General features: G+C 35.3%; 1 protein-coding gene across 5 annotated transcripts in view; it reads left to right on the top strand.

Moving 5' to 3' along the window:
• STK33 (serine/threonine kinase 33) overlaps window positions 1–21,998 on the top strand; it is a 131,431-nt gene that overhangs the window by 84,524 nt on the left and 24,909 nt on the right. For all 5 annotated transcript variants that reach the window (XM_058545922.1, XM_058545924.1, XM_058545923.1 and 2 more), the window contains 4 exons: window positions 843–927; window positions 6,121–6,196; window positions 10,604–10,716; window positions 11,152–11,237. In XM_058545922.1, coding sequence (XP_058401905.1) covers window positions 843–927; window positions 6,121–6,196; window positions 10,604–10,716; window positions 11,152–11,237 — 360 coding nt within the window. The remainder of the gene's footprint in view (window positions 1–842; window positions 928–6,120; window positions 6,197–10,603; window positions 10,717–11,151; window positions 11,238–21,998) is intronic.

The following is a 21,998-nucleotide window of genomic DNA, read 5'->3' as shown; positions in this document are numbered from 1 at the left end:
TTGCATTCGGTGTCTGTGGACCAAGAGCCTATCTTCGGTTGTATGATCAATAAATGTGCCTGTTTTTCTGCTTTGAGCCCAACGCTGTTCCTACATGGGAGACAAGACCAAGGGGACATACTGAATATTTAATAACCAAATGTTTAATGACCAAGACTTAGAACTGAGCACAAAGACTGCAACTGCAGCAGGAGGCCTCCAGTTTATTTGAGTAATGCTGGTTTTTTCCCTGTTAATTTGCTTCTCATAGTTTTTAATAATATAGTAATTGTTTTAATTAGTATACTCTAGAAACACAAAGGAAATAATAGCAAAGAAAAGATAGTATTTACAGGAGAGAGTGTTTTATAAATAATTATAAAAATGGGGAGTTTCCTTGAATGCTGACAAGGATAATGACTTGCATTTATTAACAGTGCTTTAAACTGGAACATAGCTTGAGAATCAGAAAAATAGATAATAAACATACTAAGGCCAGAACACATTTTACAATGAAAGGGATTTTTTAAAAATAACTTTTTCGTCTGAAAAAATTTAAATATCTTCTTCAAGATAAAACGTCCTGTGTTGAACCGGTGAATTTAATTAGAAGGAATGAACAATCAACATCATGGCTGTTTTCTCAACATTTGAGAAACCAAGCTTCTCTTTACTAAGTTTCTTCTTCACAAAGAGGGCTGGGTGAGGAAGGAAAGCAAAGTCCTTGCTAGTAATACAAGTAAAGGCCCTCCATCCTCAAGAATCCGTGAATTAAATACAATCACAATGTGGTGAAAATCCTACCTGCTGAATGAGCGACCACTGGGACAGGGAAACAGGTGACTTGGAGTTTCTCCTTCCAGGTGACTGATTTTGGCTTAGCGGTGAAGAAGCAGGGTCGGGGTGAAGCCATGCTGCAGACCACGTGCGGGACTCCTATCTACATGGGCAAGTAGTAGACTGAACATGACTTTTCTATATAAAAAAGTAAAGCAACTAATGTGGATGAAAACTTGAGCAATTTGATTTTGCCATCATGACTTAATGGCCCTGTTCAAGCTACTTTTTATTCTCTTAGGTCAAATAATTTCAGTTGTTTTAGCGTTTTTCTCATAGTTCTTATCTTCAAAGATTGTAGTTTCTATTGTTTCTCTGGGCTCTTCTTATAGTTGTTTGTATCTCTTAGGTAGTCATACCCCAAACTTAATTATTGTTTTTGTTAATCCATGCTAAAATCATATGTTTTGCTTCTTTCCATTTTTTATCCAATATCATTGCCATCAAATAGTTTTTCATAAAGAATACTGATTAAATATATTTTGTAAAGCAACAGTTTCCCATTTTTCTAAATGTGATTTTTAACAGCTTTACTGAAGTATAATTTAAAAATTATAAAAAATGTACCAATGATTTTTCATACATTCACAGAGTTGTGCAACCATCACCACAAACCAGTTTTAGAACAATTCTACCCCAAAAAGTTGCCTCATGCCCATTTGCACTCAGTCTCATTCCTGTCCCAGCCCAGGTAACTGCTAATCTTTTTGTCTCTCCAGATTCGCTTTTTCTGGGCATTTCATGGTAAACGGAGTCATACAATATATAGTCTTTTATGTCTGGCTTCTTTCACTTAGCATGTGTTTTTGAGGTACATCCTTGTTGTAGCAAGCATCTGTAGTCTGTTCCTTTATATTGCTGAACAGTTGTCCATTGTATGGATATGCCACATTTTGTCTATCCATTTATTAGCTGAAGGACATGTGGATTGTTTCCAGTTTGGGGCTATTATGAATATTGCTGCTGTGAACATTCGTGTACAAGATTTTATGTGGACATATGGTTTCATATGTGGCTACCTAGCAGTGAAATTGCTGGGTCATATATTATTTATGTTTAACTTTTTAAGAAACTGCCAAATGATTTTCCAAAGTGGCTGCAACATTTTGCCTTCCCACTTAGCAGTATATGAGGGTTCCGGTTTCTTTACATCCTTGTCGACAGTTGATATTAACTATCTTTTTAACATAGCTATTTTAGTGGGTATGAAGTAGTATCTCATTGTGGTTTTTAATTTGCATTACCCTAATGACCAACGATGTTGAGCATCTTTTCATGAACTTATTAGTCATTCATATATCTTCTCTGATGAAATGTCTATTCAAATCTGTACCTATTGAGATGATCATATATTTTTTTCTCTTCAAATTTATTAATGAAATAATTACATTAATAGATTTTTTAAATGTTGAACCATCCTTGAAGTTTTGGATTAAACCCCACTTGGTTTAATATACTGCTCTATTCAATTTGTCACCACTTCATTTAGGAGCGTTGAGGGTAGCATGCTTTCTTTTGTGCTGCCTTTGTCTTTTTTGATGTTAGGGTTATGCTAGCCTCATTTAAAAAATAAAATATTTTCACTTTTTCTATGTTCATGAACCATTTAAATAAACGGAATTGTCTATTCATTAAAAGTTTGATGAAATTTCCACTTAAAATTTTTTGATCCTGGTACCCTTTAGGGGATGAAATTTCTATTATATTTTCAATTTATACTAGGTTATTCAAGTTTTCTGCATCCTCTGGAATCATTTTCATAATTTATGTTTTCCTAGACAGTTGTTTATTACACTGAGATTTTAAGCTTTATTGGCATAAATATGCATATCATATTCACTTATAATTTTCAGATTCTCCTGTGTATCTGTGGTTATATTCCCCATTCCTAATATTTTTTTAAGAAGGCAATATGATGTAATATTTGCAACACGGCCTCTGACATCACGTGGCTAGTTCAGGATTCCAGCTTGGCCACTTGCTCTCTGGTTAACCCTGGGCAAACAACTTAACTGCTTTTGTTGCAGTTTCTACATCTGTGTAATAGGAATTATGTCACTCATTTATCAAAAAATTTTTGAGGATCTACTTTGTGTTAGACACTGGTCTAGGTATTGGGAATACAACAGTGAACAAAACGTAAGAATGTCATGCTGGCACAAACATTAAACAAGGTAAAAAAGTAAAATATCTGGTGTGTTAGAGGTGCTAAGGAAGAAAAATAAAACGGAAGGGGAGAGGATGTATTAGGATGGTAATAATAATATCTTTCTTATCAGGGTGACATGAGAATTAAATGAGAAAATAGATATAAAGTGCTTAGCACAGTACCTGGCACTTAGTGCTCAATTTTAGCTCTTGTAATGGTACTAATCATTTTTTTCTTGATCAGATTTGATAGTGGTTAGGACAATTTTTTGGGCTTTCAAAGAACTAGCTCAAGTCTAATGTTATTTGGTTTACTTTTTCATTGATTTCTGTTTTTATCTTTCTGAATTCCTTCTTTTGGTTTATTTTTTAGCTTCCTAAGCTAAATGCTTATTTTCAGTCTTCTTCTTTTCTAATAAATGTATTTAAGACTAAATATTTTCCTCTGTGTACTTGTTTGATCATTTCTTTTGCTATGCAGTGTTCTAATGTCATTCATTTCTTAACAGTCTGTAATTTTAGTTTTAGTCTTCTTTAATCCAAGAATTATTTAGAAGTGCTTTTAGAATTTTCCAGGTGGTTGGGATGTGTCTGATACTCTTGTGAATGTGTGTTAGATTTCCTAGCCTTTTGGTTTTTCTTTCTGCTTTTCTTCACTGTAGCAGGCAGTTGTGCCTTAAAGGTTTTCAACTTATAGGAATTTTCCTTGTGATTGAACACATGATTGGTTTTTGCAAATGTTGCATTGGATATTTAGAAAGTATATGTATTCCTAGCTTGTTGAGCATAAAAATTTCTGTGTATGTTTATAAAATCAAATGTGATAGCTCTGTGATTCAAACTTTCCATATTGTTAATTTTGCTTGCTGCTTCTGTTGGTTTCTAAGAGAGAAAGTTATTAAAGTCACCCACCAAGATAGAGCTTTGACAAATTCTTTTTGTACTTTTAGTAGGTTTCCAAAAAAAACTACTTTATTGAAATATAATTTACATATGATAAAATGCACAGATTTTAAGTGTAAAGTTTGATGAGTTTTGACAAATGCATGTACTTGTATAAACACCACCCCAGTGAAGATACTGAACATTTCTATCACCCCAGAGAGTCCTTTGTGTCCTTCAGTCACTCCCCCACCCAGACCCTGGCAACCACTGATGATTTCTATCACCTTAGCTTAGTTTTGCTTGTCTAGAACTTTATATAAGTTAAAATATACGGTATATATTCTTTTGCATATGTCTTCTGTTCCATGTAATGATTTTGAGACTTATCCATGTTGTATCAGTAGTTTATTCATTTTTATTGCTGAGGGGTATATCTAACTCATTGTTTTTTTGCCTAGTTGATACATCAAGTTTTGAAATCATTTTATCTTATTTGGGAAAAGGCTACTTTAGATTCTGTTCATATCCTCCTATTGGCAAAAGACATCTGGTCTGTAGTTACATGGGGAAAATATATCCAAGCACCCTGAGTTTTGTGCCTGCTTATTAGTTGTCTACACTGATAGCAAGTGAGAGAACGAGAGAGAAGACAGATGGTTTGTAGAGCTTTGCTGACTTCCTAAATGGCTCCTTGGCACAGGTATTGCTTCTGCCTCCCTAGGAGAGCTGTGATGACAGTGCAAGTAGAAAGGCCCCTGATAATGAAGATGACTCTGAAAGAGTGAGGACCAGGAATTCCGGGCCCCTGCTGTGTGATACACCTACGTGGAGATCCTTCGTGAACTCTAATCAGAGAATTTGTCCTTGTCATAGGCACGTGGCCATAGAGAACTTGGACTTTAATGATTCAGTAAAGAGTTTACATAGAGTTAAAGAATACAAGTAGTTGCTCAAAGGAAAATGTTATTTAGTTACTTTTCAATGATTTGGAGACAGATTGCTCAGTTTGTTAATGATCTGTAGTTGAGCCTTTTCTCATTATTTCTTGTGTTTACCTTTTGACTCCTTTTTGTTGCGTGGTAGTTCCTTTGACAAAAGGCAGAGGAAATGAAATTCCATTTGCTTTTAGTAGTTATAAAAGGTGTATGTGTGAGTGTGTGAGTGGAGGAGATTGAAGCTTTTTCTAAAATAAAAACACCTTTTATGTGGGAGGTGCTTGGTAGCTGTGTAACTTTAGGCAAGTCACTTAATATATGTGAACCTTAGTTTTCCCACTGGTGGAGTGAGTCAAATGCCTACATACTTATCTCACAAGATTCTTAACATAGTTTATACAAATAACGTGATTTATATAAAAATACTTCATAAATTTTAAAGTTCTATTGGAATGTTTACATATATTTTATTTTTATGTTTATGACTGTTTTATTCTTCCTTTTTCCTTAAGGACAGATATTTGATCTCTAGCTGTAGAGGTACAATAGTCATAGCCCTGAAATATCATATGTGACTTTTTGAAAAGCCTGCTGTTATAAAAAAAACGTAATCATTAAAAAATGCTACCTTAAAGTAAAAAAAAAAAAGTTCTGCTTTGAAAAGATTGTTTAAAGAAAGATTGTGAAGACATGTAAAGTAAGAAGCGCAGAGCTGGGGAGTCAGGAATACCTGGCTCCTAGTCTGTACCCTGTGACTGATTGGCGTTTTGATCCAGTTGTGTTGTAGAAACTCTCTCTTTGTCTTAGTTTTCTCATTTATAAAATGTGGAAAATAATTCTTAGGGTGTCGTAGGAGTGCTGTGATGATATTATTATTATTATTATTATTATTTTGCTAAAGTGATTTTTAACTGTTTACCTTAGTTTTTCTGTGAATCCAGATTTCTGCATATTGGGCTTGCTTTAAATTATATATACTTAAGGCGTGTTTTCAATTCTATTTTTGGAAAAGAACTGAGATATTGTTGTCTTCTACTATAATTACGTGATCTTTGCAAAATCATTTCTTAACAATTTCAAAGGAATGAAGAGTAGTATATTTAGTTCTACAGTTTGTGCCATTGTTCCATTAGAGGCTAAATGACAGGAGTGAGGATTCAGTGACATTGGTTGTTAAGGCCCGTACATTATTCATTTAACATCTGCTGTTGGTTCTCTTTTTCCCTGTAGGGGAATAAATTACAACACATCAGCACATTTTTCATGCTTTGTGTTTAAGCATTTAAAAGTCATTTATTGTATTATTAATATGATTTTATTTTTGCTTGTTTGGCAGCCCCTGAAGTTATCAATGCCCACGATTATAGCCAGCAGTGTGACATTTGGAGCATAGGTGTCATAATGTACATTTTGTAAGTGCCTGCTAAATGTTCAGTTTAAAATGAATGCATGTAGTCTCTAACAGTAGAATTACATCGATTTTAAATTAAAACTAAACAATATAGTTTTTAAAAAGCGACTGAAAAAACAACTGGGAAGTCATTGTAAAAGCTCTCTTTTAGTTGTCAGGTACATTCATTAGGTATTTTTTTTAATACTATAAATTTATAACTTTCAGCTTTGCTTTTCATTGATCTATACATGCTACAATGCACTGTATGATCTGAGCACAGTGAAAGACTTGCCTTAAAACCTCTCTGATCCTTTGCTACAAACCAAAAGCTTCTTTGTATTTTCATAAGAGATTCACTTGCAGCCCATCAGGTAGAGGGAGGTACTGGGACCTGGTACTAGAGCTGACTGTGGACAGGGCATACGTGAGGAGTGGGCATTAACTGGACAGAAACTCAGCCCAGGATCCAGGGAGTGTCCTCGAGTTCCTCATTCTCTTAATGCTCCTGAAGACGTCGGTCTTTCTTGCTCTTCCTTCTGTCTCTCTCAGGATTCAGTCAAATCCCAGGTCCTGTTCATTTTTCCTTTGAAGTGTCTTCACCTGTTCTTTCATTTCTCTTCACTTGTATCATTTCTCCTTATGAACCCTTTTCTAGAACATTACAATGTTTTTCTGACTGTTCTGTCTGCCTCTGGTTACCCTCCCTCATTCATCCTTCACACTGCTGTCGGGGTTGTCTTTCTAAATCACAAATCTGATCGTACTACTTTCCTGATTAACAACCTCTGATAATTCACCTTTGCTGTAGAAAAATGTTGAGTGTCCCAGCATGGCATGACATAGCAAGTCTTTGCTGACCTGGCCCCAGCATGCATTTCCAGTCTTGGGCTAGGTGTGTGTTCTCATGCCACCCTGTGGTGTGGTCACTCTTTATGACTCAGACACACCCTGTATTACATGCCTCTGGGTCTTTGCTCATGCAGTTTCTTATACCTAGAATGTTCTTTTTCTTCTCTACTCACCTCTCTCCTGGGTGTGCCCAGCTCAAACATTAATGCCTTCTATTTCCCTAACTCCTACTCAACCCCCTAGAGTTACTACATTCATTAGGTGTATACTTTTCCAGAAAGATTTAAGGCTACATACAAAAATGCATGCAAAACAGTAATGTTGAAAGGAAAACAAAATAATAAAATACAAATATTTAACCAGCAAGCTTTGCACATGTGTAAATTTGATAGAATTAATTGTTCACTTTTCTGTATTCTCATAGCACTTTTTAAAACTAGATTATAATATGATTATTGTATTATATGTGTTGTATCTATTTTCCTTGCTCTAAATTCCATGAAGGACAGAGATCTTATGTTATTCATCTTTGCATCTCTAGTATCTGGTACAATAGTAGACATGTAGTCAGTGCTTAATATATGTTTGTTAAATTGAATTAAAGTGAATTGTCTAAGAGGTGTTCTGAAAAGTTAGTGGCCATTGTTCTGCCTCTTGGTGAATGTGAACATTTTTATGTTGATGCAACATCAGTTTTATGGTCATATTGAATATTTCATTGTGCACTACCTCTTCGAGATCATTTCTAAATATTGACATCACAGTAGTTACGTTTTCACAGTTCTATGAAATGAAATACACAGGCAGTAGAAATTGGATGATGTGATTGTCACTGTAACTCAGATGGTCCACACACATCACTGCTTGGATTGTATAAAGTATAAACTTATTCACAGAGTTTTTGGTCATTGTTTTGTGCTGATTAGAATCATATTGTAAAAATTCTGAGCCTTAGTCTTTAATTAAAAATATAACTGTTTTAAATTAGTGTTTTATATTCTCAAGACTTTCTAGACAACACAAGTCAAACATAATATATGAAGTCTTATATTACACAATTCATGTGGTGTGGTGTTTGCTGCCTTCTTAGTTTGAATTTGGTGTTAAGGAAAGTTATAGTGTATTATATATCTTAAAATTTTTTCTCTTTCTTAAGATACTGTTTTAATTTTTCCGTTTCAGAGCATGGCTACATATAATCATAATGACATCTTGATTTCTTTAATAGAGTCTTACTTAGCCAATCAGTGATATTCATTAATCTGCCTGAGCCCAGTGGTCTTACAGATAATTTTTTCACCCAGGGCACAAACATTTTACCTTCTCCAGGGGGGTTATTTTCTTGTTTATCAGTTACCCCTGATTCATTTCTACTTAATTGGACAATGATAACATACTTTCTCAAGGTGAAATTAACATGAATACTCTTTATGGGTACTATCCTCTGCTGTTTTGATTCCTACGAAAGCAACAGAAAATAATAGGGAGGCTTTAAGAGGCGTTTTTCGTGTCTTGGATTCCCTTTTCTGGATGTGCAGAAAATTGCTGTCATAAAATTTCATATGCTGCTGATTGACCAACCATTAGATATATTTTTGTGTTAGTAAAATTGCAAAAGAGAAAAAAGTGGAATTTTTTTAACACCGCCCTTAAGCTATAGTTACATGCTAGTCAGGCAATGCAGGAGTAGCTAAGAAATTGGTGAATGTACATATCACTGGTTGTTAACAGACTCAATGAGCTGGGCTTTTGCTGGCCTGTACTTGTTATAATAGATAGTAATTGTCCATAAGACCATTTTTCTGGAGTTTTTTTTTTTTTTTTTAATTTTAAAACTCTATAATAGCAAGGCAAGTAAGATCAGAGAGAGGAGGGTCAGAATGAGCTGGAGAAGTAAAAAGTATTAAAATAAGAGTTTGCAGAACAATTTGATAAGTACTAATCTGTTAACAAAAACTTATTGGTGAATGAAAAGCTATATTGTTCATCCTAGTTTGATAAACTACTGGGATGGAAACAACTATTTTCCCTAGGAAAGTCATCATCATCATCATCATCATCGTCATCATCATCGTCATCATCATCATGTAAAATATTTATCAAATTTAGACTTGTTCAGAAAATGTTCATGGGAAAGATTTTTAAAGAACGTAAAGAAAAATATAATGAAAAAAAAGTCAGTAAAAATCTAGCTGTTAAGAGACTTAGAGATCATTATACTTATGTACATAATAGACCAGCATTTGGGAAATATAATGGAATGACACCATTTTATTCTTTCAGTAATAAAGTGGAAAAATATAATCCTCAAAGTAGAAAAATAGACATACAGAATTGCCTCTGTGAAGAGTCCAGGTCCACCTTCCGTCTGGTTTTCATTGGGAAAATCTGGTTGTCTACAGGGTTGCCCTCAGATGTCAGAGTTGGCAGTAATGATGATGGCAACATTTGTTGAGAATGTACTATGAAGAATCGAACTCAACTTTTAAGCATGTTCTTGTAGTTTTGGACTGAATCACCTATTGAAGCATAGGTTTGCCATGCTCTTTGTGAAGTAGAGTATAGCGCTTCCTTTTAAAAGATTCTAAACACACATAGTCTCTGTATTAGAGAATGTGCAAACAAGCCCATGCGTACTTTATACACACTGCTCGTGGCTTTGCTGATGCTGGTCCTTATGTGTACTCACCTTTCACCCTGCCAGACTGAAGGGTCAAATCATCAACTGATTTTCTTCATCTAGACTTTCTTCATTTTGTCTACCATTTTTGAAGCGTTGTCGCCATTTTAATGGATTTTTGGCTTTGACTCAGAGCCTATAGATATTCCAGGGTTATTCTTGGTTCATTCTTACTATTACTAACATTTTGTATGTTATTTTACCATGGATAAAACTCTTACATGGTCATTGGACTCTGATAACTCAGTGTATTTTTCCATAAGTCCATTTTGGACTGTGTACCTTAAAGCATTACCTTACCCTTGCTCACAGTGAAGTGTGTCTCTATTATCTGCAACTATTACTGTGCACTTAAACTCACACACCTTCTTGTATTTTAACCCCATTTAAGCTTAGCATTCCCCCGCCTGGAAGAGCTTTGGGTCATTTGCGAATCCGGAGGTTTCAGTGTATACAAGAGGCTAGCACTAAGCAAAACCCCTTTGCTTCCATTTCTGCATCTAGAGAGGTACCACTTCTTCCTATCCATTACTTAAATATGAAGCACCACTGCTTCCAAGTCCTGTGGAAACTTAATTTTTAATAGCCTTAGTTTGAGTATTTAAAAAAAAAATCTAGGGGCCGGCCCAGTGGCGTCGCGTTTAAGTTCGCGTGCTCTGCTTAGGTAGCCCGGGGCTCGCCAATTTGGATCCTGGGTGCGGACCTACTCACTGCTCATCAAGCCATGCTAAGGTGGTGTCCCACATAGAGCAACTAGAAGGATGTACAGCTATGACATACAAGTATCTACTGGGGCTTTGGGGAGAAAAAAGGAAGAAGGTTGGCAACAGATGTTAGCTCAGGGCCAATCTTCCTCAAAAAAAAAAAATCTAAACAAAATGATTGCCTCTCTTGTAGATTATGTGGGGAACCACCCTTTTTGGCAAGCTCAGAAGAGAAACTTTTTGAGTTAATAAGAAAGGGAGAACTACATTTTGAAGGTCCAGTCTGGGATTCCATAAGTGGTTGTGGTAAGTATAGATTTGTTATTTACTAAAGCAAATATACATAATATAAGAAAGTTGACTAGTAATTCAAATACTTTAATCTGTTTAGTTATTAAATTTACTTGTAGAAATAAACAGTGATATCTTCACTGTGTGTCTTATAGTCAAAACGTCCAACAAAAACAGAAAATACATAGTAAAAATTGAAGAGGAAATTTGCTGATCATCTAGCTAATTTTTACTATAGACCACAAACTAGGTAACTAGGTAATATAGGCAATAAAACCTCACTTTAGGCCTTAAATTTTATTTCTTAGCCATTTATACTGATGATATTTATTTTATAATTGGCATCTTTCCTTCATGTCATGCAGACCTAATCTGAAATAAATTGGAAAATGTATGGTATTAATTGTAGCTAAGATAAATAAGATTTTTAGGATTTTCCGTTGTTTGCAGCTAAAAGTGTTTTGAAACAACTTATGAAAGTAGATCCTGCTCACAGAATCACAGCTAAGGAACTACTAGATAACCAGTGGTTAACAGTAAGTTACAGTATTACTTCTTTTTTCTTTTTGACATGCAACCATTGTTATTTCTTTTCATTTGACCTTGAAGTTTATATATAGTCTTCTTAAAACAGTCCATTAGTTTCATCTTCTGACAAGTTAAAAAAATTGTTGTCTTGGTACATTTCTGAAATGGGTATTTTTAAACTGCTAAAACTATCACCACAGTTGTTTGTATATGTTTATAGAGGTTTAAATAAACTTTGCTTTGCTCCATATCATGAAGGTATCAAGTCCAGTAGAATAGAGCTGAGAAGTGTCCATTATTAAAGCTGTGGCATACTGAAGTAGTGTGTATGGTTTAGTGATGGAAAGCACTGGAACCGTCCACTTCTCTTTCAACTCTTTGGATGCAGGGAATCTTTGGGGACTCAGCAAAGCCAAGGTCTCCTAACAGTGCCTGTTACCTGGCTTGAAATCTTGAGTAATGATTTATTTACATGTTGCTTTCCCCCATTAGACTAAATGCCTCCAGCATAGACCCTATGTCTTACTGACCTTTGTGTGCCTGCACTCAGAACGTTACCTGGTCATGATAGGAACTTTGGAAGAGGCTGCTACTTACTTCTCAGTATTCATTCTCTTTTTCTTCTCTGGTAAAGAGGATCCTGACTTAACTGGAAACATTGCTATCTAGTCTTCTTTGCTAGTTATCCTCAGTCTTTGCTAGTTATCGTGATGGTTAATCAGATCTAAGTGGAAGTAGGAGCAATATCTGGGAAGTGTCTTTAGATAGAGGGGGTATGGCGTTCCTCATGCCCATCTTCTTTCTTGATGACTGGAATGCAGATGTGATGGCTGGAGTTTGAGTAGCCATATTAGACTGTAAAATGGAATCTGTAAACTGAGGAGGGCAGAGCAACAAGATGCAAGGAACCAGGGCTCTTAGCTCATAGAGCTGCAATGCCAGCCCTTGACTGCCTACCTCCAGACTTTTTTATATGGGCAAGGAACAAACTTCTGTCATCTTTTAAGGCACTGTAAAATATGTTAAATACCTAATACCAATTAATACAATACTCAATAAATAATTGCTGAATGAGTGAATGATTCAGTCAATGAATGTGTGTAGGTATCACAGAAAATGTCTGAGAACTGAGATTAGAGATTTCTTGAGACACATGGAAATATTGCTAAGCAATATTCATCTATGACAAAAATTATTGTACATCTCTTACTTGCTAGATGCTTTGTTAGGTACTGGAGATACATGATATGCTTACATTGCAGTAGTATTGTTGAGAAATGATGGTGGCTTGACAGGGTGGTAGCAATAGAGTTAAAGAGAAATGTGGTATATTTTTTAGGTATAATTGATGGGGCTTGGTGGTGGAGTAGATGAGAGATGAGGATAGGGAGGAATCAAGGATGATTTCTAGATTTTGCTTTAACAACTGGTTGGACAGTGGTACCATTTACTAAGATGTGAAACACTGTAGGGAAAAATTTTTTTAGCGGGGGAAGGGTGGTGAATTAAAAGTTCCATGTTAGATATGGTGAGTTTGAGATGCCTATGTGGCATCCAAATGGAGATATCAAATAGATAATGAATATATGAGTCTGAAACTGAAGAAGTCTGAGCTGGAGATACCAATGTGGGAATCATGAGTATAGAGATGCCATGTGAAGTCGTTGGGCTAAAGAGATAAATGAGGAAGAAATTACAGATAGAAAGGAGAAGAAGCCCCAGCACCCTGCCTTTACACGCTACAATGTTTAGAAGAGGAGAAGCTAGCAATGGAGGTTGAGAAGGAATCGCTAATGGGGAAGGAGGAAAATTAGGAGAGTAGTGCCAGGGAAGTTAAATGAGAAAAATGTTTGAGAAAGCAAAAGCAGTCAACTCCCAGGTAAATGCTGCCGAGAGGCTGAGATGAGAAGTCCCTTAGACTGGCCAAGAGAGAGGTTGACGGTCACACTGAAGGCCCAGATAAGTTTAGATACCATAAATTTATAGTGATATCACTCTTCTTTTAAATACTCTAATTTTCCTTTGGCAATTTCTAATCATTTCTTTGAATAATATTTTTTTCTTCAAGGGCTAAAAAAATAGTCTTTACTCAAAAATGCGTTATATTTGCCCCCTTCTATGAATGTGTTGATCTCTCAAGTTGCTCCGTGCAATAAGTATTTCTGGCCTAAAGTAATTGCACAAATGAGCTACCAACTAGATCATTGCAGAACTGTACTGAGTAGATTTGTAGGACAGCAAAATCAAAAACTGCAAAACAGATGGTGTGCCTTAGAAATCCATCTCTTTTCAGCATCACACAACATTCGGGTTTGGCCATTTAATTATTTGTTTTCTAATTAGTACAACTTTATTTCTGGCTTTGGTCATTTTTCCAGAAGTCTCCATTTTTGAGCCTCTGTAACATTTGTCTCTATGCAGTCTTTGCCAAATGGATAGAGAAGTGACAGATAGCGTGTACTATATCGGACTATCCTAAGAAGTTCAGTGTATGAAGTTTAGAATACTGGCATTTTATAAACTTCTAAAAGGCAAAAACTCTTTTCTTCTTAACCACTTGAAGTCTTACTTCCTATAATTCATATCCTCTGTTTGAAATAATCTAAAGAGAACATGTTAGTTCTCTCAGTGCCTTGCTGCTCTTTAACCAGAGCTTATCTTTTTGCAATACCTAACACATAGTAACATTATTTTCAAAGAGCTTTACTGGATAAAATGTTTCTATGGTTTAGCCTATGTATTATACATTTTGAAATATGGTACGTATCTGAAAAGTATCCTGAGAAAAATAGTAATTGTTTCTCTGTGTACATTTAAGTGAATGGAACTTAAAATAAACACATATTGTTACCTTGATGTCAAAGACTGGATGTAAGGAAAAACAGCCAAGAAATGCCTTTCCCCCAAAGGGAGAGTGTAATGGTGACTCCCATTGCCAGGAGTGTGCCATTCTTCTCTTGTATCCATTTCTTCCTTTTTGTCCTCTTTACTCTCAAAAGTGGTTCAGGAGTTTATTCCTTCTTGTTAGATAATTATAGTTGCCTCTGGATTCCTTTCAAGTCCCCTGGTGACAATTAACACCAAAAATTAGCATTTTAAAGATGCTTCCCAGGTATTTTTGATGCCCACTTATATTTAAGAACCACTGATATAAATTAAGAAAACATTTTTCTTCTATAGCTTGTCAAAAAATAGTTTCCAGATTTGAGCTCTGTTGGTAGTATTTATACATTCAGTAATTCCTTCAACAGATTTTTTTTTTTAGGTGCCTACCATGTGCCAGACCCTGTGCTAGGTAATAAAATATAGTTAAAGACGTATAGGACATGGTCTCTGACATAGGAGGTTAGAATTTAGTAAGGGAAGCAAGCTATGTATAAGTACGGTGCAAGGAAGAAAATGATAAATGACATGAGAAATTGCCAAATGACCAGAGGTACCTAGGCAAGCAAGTGTGAAATCAGAAAGTTCAATTTGACTGGTGGATAAGATGCTTGAAGGAAAGAAGTAGGAAATTAGACTTTTAGAAAAGGAAAGAAAATTGTGAGGGGACTTGAATCCCAGGATAAGAGTTTTAACTTCCTGTCATAGATAGTGGAGAACAATTGTATGCTCTTTGAAATGAAGGCAATTATTGTTATAGTGCCTCAGTCTTGCAAGGTGGCTTACTTTAAATGGGACAACAGTCATTTAAATGTCTATATTGATTTTAACAAATATCTTTGATTTTAATCCATCAGGCCCTATAGAGGTACAAAGATGAATAAAACACAGTCTCTCCCATTGAGTAATTTACCACAAATTACAGGGTAATTTGCTTTTTTTTTTTTTTGTGAGGAAGATCAGCCCTGAGCTAACATCCATGCCAATCCTCCTCTTTTTGCTGAGGAAGACTGGCCCTGAGCTAACATCTGTGCTCATCTTTCTCCACTTTACATGGGACGCCACCACAGCGTGGCCTGACAAGTGGTGCGTCGGTGCACACCTGGGATCTGAACCCGGGCTGCCAGCAGCGGAGCGCACGCACTTAACCACTACGCCATGGGGCCGGCACGGTAATTTGCTTTATAGTCACACTTTGCAAAGGCACTTGTAATCAAGGTGTAGGGTCTGATTTCAGAACAGTCTTTCCTAGTGTGTGAACAAGGCCGATCTTCATTAATATACAAATTGTTATTCAGGTTTTGGTCATTAGCTTTTGACCTTTAGCCATAACATATATACTCTGCATAAGAGAATGGAAATTTTCTGATGCTTAACTAATTGTTGAGGGTTTTTTTTTTTGTCCTATATAATTTAATCCTAAAAGACTCTTACCTTTCTTTTACTATATTTAGTTATTCTTAAATTCTGAATTATCTTATATATGTGAATATGCTGATGAAGCCCTGTCTAATGAAGGTTGTTATAAAAATTAGGTTAATAAGAAGCTTATGAACCAGGAACCTTGGGAATTTATTCAATATTTAATGATTGATATATACTTAATAATTTGGCAAATATTTTTGAATAACTACTACATGCCATGGAGGACACAAGGATGAGTCTGGCACAGTCCCTGCCCACAGGTTGCCCACAGCCTAGTAGAGGATTTAGAACAGAAACAGGCAGAGAATGAGTATAAAACGTGTGTGTATATATATATTTAAAATAAATACATAAAAATTTACTCGACATAGTATATAGTATACAATAAAATATACTCTATACACTATATATATATATATATATATACACTCTGTATAAAAACAGTGTGCGTGTGTGTGTGTGTGTGTATATATATATATATAAATAATGTAGTAGTAGTACTATTAGGTTTTCAAGAAGAGAGCTCTTATTCCCTCTCTTTACAAAACTATTTAAAGTGAAGGTAATATGTGATCTGGCTCTAAAAGAATAAAAGTAGAAATTAATGTTGAAGTCTTGTTAAGAAGGAGGGGGATTCTAGATAGAAAGAACTTTACAAAGATATAGAGACAGAAAATGTATGAAGTACATTCAGAGAATATGGAGTATATTAGCAGTTCTGTTTCTCTAGAACCATAGACGTGTAGGGAAATAGTGGGAAATGAAGCTGCAAAGGCAAGTTGGAACTGTTTTGCTCTAGACCCTGACTTACATGGAGAGGACGTTATATTTGACTTGTTTGATGATGGGTTACTGCTGCAAGGCACTGAAGTATATGATCATAGCTGAACTTACGTGAGTTTTCTCCTTTGTCCCTCCAATCCTTGGAGGGCCATTTGGGTGGACTGGGCTGGGGTCTGTGGACGAGAAGCTGAGAACAGAGAGAACTCCTCTTCTAATGGAGTATGCTGCCTGAGAGAGTGTGAAGCCAGAAGAGCTCTAGGAATACATCTGAGATGAAGATCTCGAGGGAGCCTTATACTCAGGTCATGGCTAGGGCAGAAGCAGGATCTTAATGGGGAGATAGAACTAGGAGTCAGGATCTAAATGGAAACAGGGTGAGCATTGGAGCAGGTTGGGAACAAATAGCTAGTGTCTGAGACTCTTCACAGGTCAACTCCATCACTTACTGGGTTGTCGTATGTGTTGCTGGCCAGGACAGACAGAACTTCAGGAAGAATAATCTGGCAAGTGTGTGTGGTATGGTTTGCATGGTGGCAAGCAGAAGTTGGAGAACTGAAATGGGACTCGGGTGAGATAGTGAAGATTGGAACTAGGGCAATGAGAGTGGGAACAGAGAAGAGGAGAGAAATGAGACATGAGAAAGAGAGTCAATGGGACTTTTCAACTATGTAGAAATGTTAGGTAAAAGGATAAAAGGAATCAAAACTGTTTTTTCAGGTGACTCAGAAAATGGTGTAAGACAAAAGAAAATGTAGAGGAAGTGCTGATTCTGTAGATTGGAAAAAGAGTGAAGTGTTTTTTGGAACAGTGTATTCAAACTTTTATGCTTGAGTAGTTCTGAAAAGAATATTGAAAAAATGATGAATCTCCTCAGATACTTTTAGATTGAGCTTAAAAAATAGTCATCATAAATTTAATTAATTACAAAGGATATAATTTCCCATATATTGTAATTATTGATAATTAAAAATAAAACTAATATATTTTTAATGTGTATAGGACATCCATCTTATCCATTTTTAAAAATATATGAACAAATCCTTATTTAATAGAAAATTCAGATTATTCATTCTTTTCTTTGAATTTATATTTCTATTCCACTTCTTCAATAGAATTTTATTTTAATGTAATATATATTTTTGCTTGAAGGGCTTTTATTAGTCACCCTATCGTATGTCTCATTTTGCAAAAAAAGTTCAAATTTATATTTAAATTTTTGCTATTTCCTGTGACGCTAAGGCTCTAAATGTTTAAAAATTATTCAAGAATGACTTATCATTATGATTTTTAGTACATAATTGATGAAGAGAACATAATTATAATTTTTTATAATTATTAAACATAATAAGTAAAACTGCATAGGTAATACATCTCTTTAGTGGACGGATAGGGCTGTCTTCCCCCAAATAGTTCAAGCATCCATGATTGAATATTACTAATTGTTAGAAAGAGACAGTGTTTAGCACTGATTATATTGTTGTTTTTAGTTTTTATAGATATAGGCACTGAGAACCTTACATAAATAAATAGATAGGAATGGAAGGCGTTCTGACATAACGATATCACTCAGTTCTTTAAATCTGTTTGAGTTATATGTCAAAAACCACCTAGTGGAAGGCCAGCTGGAGGAGGCTCTGGTTCCTGCCAAGATACTGAATTAGCACAGACTACTGCATCTTCTCTGAAGATTAAACCTGGAGTAACTTGAGAGAGAAACCTCATGATACCAGGATTCAGAGAATAGTGTGAGAAACCCCTGGGCAGATAAAGGGATATTTTGAGCTGGTGTGTATGGTGGGTGAGGCTACAGCCAGGGCAGGAAGTTAAAATAGGAAGACAAAAACAACCCAAGGCCCCTGTTGCCTCTCTTTCTCTGCCTTGGGACATGGATGCCTGTCCCCTCACAGGGGTCTGAGGTAATAAAATCAGAGCAGCACTGAAGCCTGTTTGTATGAGAAGCTAAGGAAAATGGGTGGGAAGTGACTGATTTTAGCCATTGGTTTCTTACTGTTGGCCTCCAAACGCTAGAACTGCTGGTGGGTTATACTTTCAGGAGTGCCTCCTCCTAAGGTGGTTTCTCCTTGGAGGAGAAGGTTGATGGGGATGAAACCCTGAACTGAGGAGTTGCTTGGTGGGGGCAGATGTTTGCTGCCTATGGTTCTACTCCCTACTACTCTTGAGCTCCCAGGGCTGAGGGCCTGGATCTGGCCTTAGAACCATGTCCTGTCCTCCTGAGGAGCCAGTACTCCCTGTGGAATATGAGCTCACAGGCCAAGTTTCAAACACCATTAGGAGAGTTTAGAATAGGCAGTCCAAGAATTTAAAAGTCAACAAAGTGAACATACTAAAAGAGATAAGGAAAGATATTAATAACATGAAGCAAGAATATGAAATGATAAAACAGAACCAAGTATGGGCTGGCCCGGTGGCATAGTGGTTAAATTCGCACACTCCGCTTTGGCGGCCTGGGGTTCGCTGGGGTTTGGATCCTGGGCGTGGCCCTCACACCGCTCGTCAAGCCATGCTGTGGTGGCATTCTGTATACAAAGTAAAGGAAGATGGGCACAGATGTTAGCTCAGGGACCATCTTCCTCAAGCAAAAAGAGGAAGATTGGCAACAGACGTTTGCTCAGGGCCAATCTTCCTCACAAAAGAAAAGAAACCGAAAAATAGAACTAAGTAGTACCATTTCGGAATAACAGTTAAAATATAGAATGCTGTTATGTAGGATAAACAGTGAATGGGTGCAGCTGAAGAATAAATGAAAACTCTAGATGATCAGAATTTGAAACTTTACAGAAGGAAACAGGAGAAGATAAACAAATTGAAAATATTAAAGAAAAGTTAAGATATATGGAGTTAAAATGTGGAGTTAAAAGTGCCAAAATCCATATAATAGGCGTCTCAGAGAGAAAAGTAAACAGGAGGAGGAGGAAATCTTTAAAGAAATAATAGAGATAAATTCATCAGAATTAAAGAGAGAAGAAAGACTTCAGCTCTAAACAGATGAGAGACTACCAAATAGGAGAGATAAGGAAAAACTGACAAACAGTCATAATGAAATTTAAGAACATAAAAAACAAAGAGAAAATTCTAAAAACTCCCAGGGAGAAAGAGCAAATCATATAAAAAAGAACAAGAATCACAATGGTATCTTACTTTTCAGCAGCAGCATTGGATACAGGCATAAATTGAGTAATATTCTAAATGTATTAAAGGAGAAAGAACTTTAAAACTTGGAATTTTATATCCATCCAAATTGTCATTCGAATGAAAGGGAATAATAAAAATATTTTCAAATATACAAAGCCGCAGAAGATTTGCCACACAAGTCCTATGCTTAAAATATTTGGTGGAAGTAATTAAATAGGAGGGGGAAAAATCCAGTAGATATTGCAAGAGCTATGCGCAGCAAGAGTCTTTAAATACCTTGGTGAAGTTTTGTGGTGTCAAAAAAGAAAAAACAAAGAACAAGTCCAAAAAAGAAAAGGAGAAAATATATTCATAATAACCCACAATTAAAATGTGAGATAATATATACATGATACGCATTGAGAAGGGAGAGAGAACATTGGTACATGAAAGGGTGCTAAAAGGGAAGACGTAGACAACAGATTTTTGAGGTAGGAAAGGATTAAAACATATACAAAGAGTGGGACGAAGTGAAATAATAAACTTAAATGATAGAAACAAGTCCAAATATAAAAAAGTTACAAGTTAATGGGTTAGAAATACCTATTAAAAGACATATTGTCATGTTGAATCTAGCTAAGTGCTATATACAAGAAGCACATTTGAAGCATAAGGACATAGAAATATTGAAAGAAAAAGAATGGAAAGGCCATGCCAGGCAAACACTAACCAAAGAAAGCCTGTGTAACTGAGTTAATATCAATTAAATATACCTTAACACAAACAAATTATTAGAGATTATAAAATAGATTATAAAGTAATTTTAAAAATGTATGCAACTAATTAAATAACCTCAAAAATATAAATCAAAAATTGACAAAATTACATGGAGAAATTGGCAAATTCGCCATCATAGTGGGAGATGTTAGTGTATTTCTCTCAGTTATTGATGTGTGAAGCAAATGAAAACAAAAACAATGTATAGAAGATTTTAACAACACAGCTAACAGACTTATCCTAGTGGACACATATACAGTTCTGCACCCAACAATTAGGGAATATACATTTTTCTTAAACACATGTGGAACACTTGCCAAAATTGATCTTGTGCTAGGTCATGAGAGAAGCAAGCCTTGAAAAATTTCACACAGATCGTGTTCTCTAATGATACACAATTAAGTTAAAAGTCAATAAATGATAAGATTAAATATCTGCACATATTTGAAAATTAAATCTCATGTTTCTAGATAATTCATGGGTTAAAGAATAAATACTAATGAGAAAAAAAATGTTAAATCCTTAGAACTGAATGATAGTGAAAATACAGTGTATCAAACTTGTGGGATGCAGTAAAAGTGTTTCAGCAGAAGTTAATAGCCTAAAATAATCACGTTAGTGAAGAGGAAAGGCTGAGAATTCATGAGCTACATATTCAACTTAAAGTTTCAGGAAAAAATCCCAACAGAATATATCCAAATAAAGAGGTAGGAGAAAGAAAACTAAGTGAAAATAAACTAAATAGAAGGCAAAGGTAGAAAAGAGAAGATCAACAAGACCAACATTTGATTCTTTGAAAAGACCAACAAATAGATAAATCTTTGGAAAAAATAATCAAGAAAGAAATAGAGAGGAAGATAATATTACATATGAAAAAGGGAATATAGCCACAGATAAGGCAGGGATTAAAAGGATAAAGATTAAAAAGATAAGAGATTAAAAAAATAAAGGAATACTAGCAACAACGGCATACTAATAAATCTGAAAACTTAGGCAAAATGGACAAAATTTCTTCTCCTACAAAATATTTTTCCTAGAAAAATACAGCTTCATAAAACTGTCTCAAGAATAAATAGAAGGGGCCGGCCCGGTGGTGCAAGCGGCTGCGGCGGCCCAGGGTTCGCCAGCTGTCTTCCTCACAAAAAAAAAAAAAAAGAAGAAGAAATAGAAAACTTGAATTGTCCTGTAATTATTAAAGAAATTTAAACAGTAGTTTAAAATCTTCCATAAGGAAAATACCAAGCCCAGATGACTTTACAGATTAGTTCTACCAAACTTTTGTATGAAATTTGTAACTCTCTTCTCACCCCTCAAAAAAGAGGGAATTTTTCCTAATTTATTCTAAGAGTCTAGTATAACTCTGCATATTCTAGTATAACAAAACTAGACCATTGAAAACCAACACTATAAAAAGGAAAATGATCCATTTCACTTATTAATATAGATGTAAAACCTTAAACAAGATATTAGCAAATTGGATCCAACTGTGTATATAAAAAAGTAATACATCGTGACCAATTTGGATTTTTCCTAATACAATGATGGTTTAATTTCAGAAAAAAATCTATAAATGTAAATTCCCATATTAATATATTAAAGGAGAAAGAGCATATGATCATTTCAAAGGAAACACTTGTAGTAAGACTCAATATACATTCATAATTTAATAAGGAATAGAAGGAAACTTCCTTAACCTGATAAAATATTATAGCAAATATCATTCTAAATAGGAAATGTGAGAAGCATTTCCTTTAAAATAAAGAGCTAGT

Source organism: Diceros bicornis, chromosome 7, assembly GCF_020826845.1.
Source record: "Diceros bicornis minor isolate mBicDic1 chromosome 7, mDicBic1.mat.cur, whole genome shotgun sequence".
Lineage (NCBI taxonomy): Eukaryota > Metazoa > Chordata > Mammalia > Perissodactyla > Rhinocerotidae > Diceros > Diceros bicornis.
The sequence above is the reverse complement of the archived record's forward strand: the minus strand, read 5'-3'. Positions and strand labels throughout refer to the sequence as shown.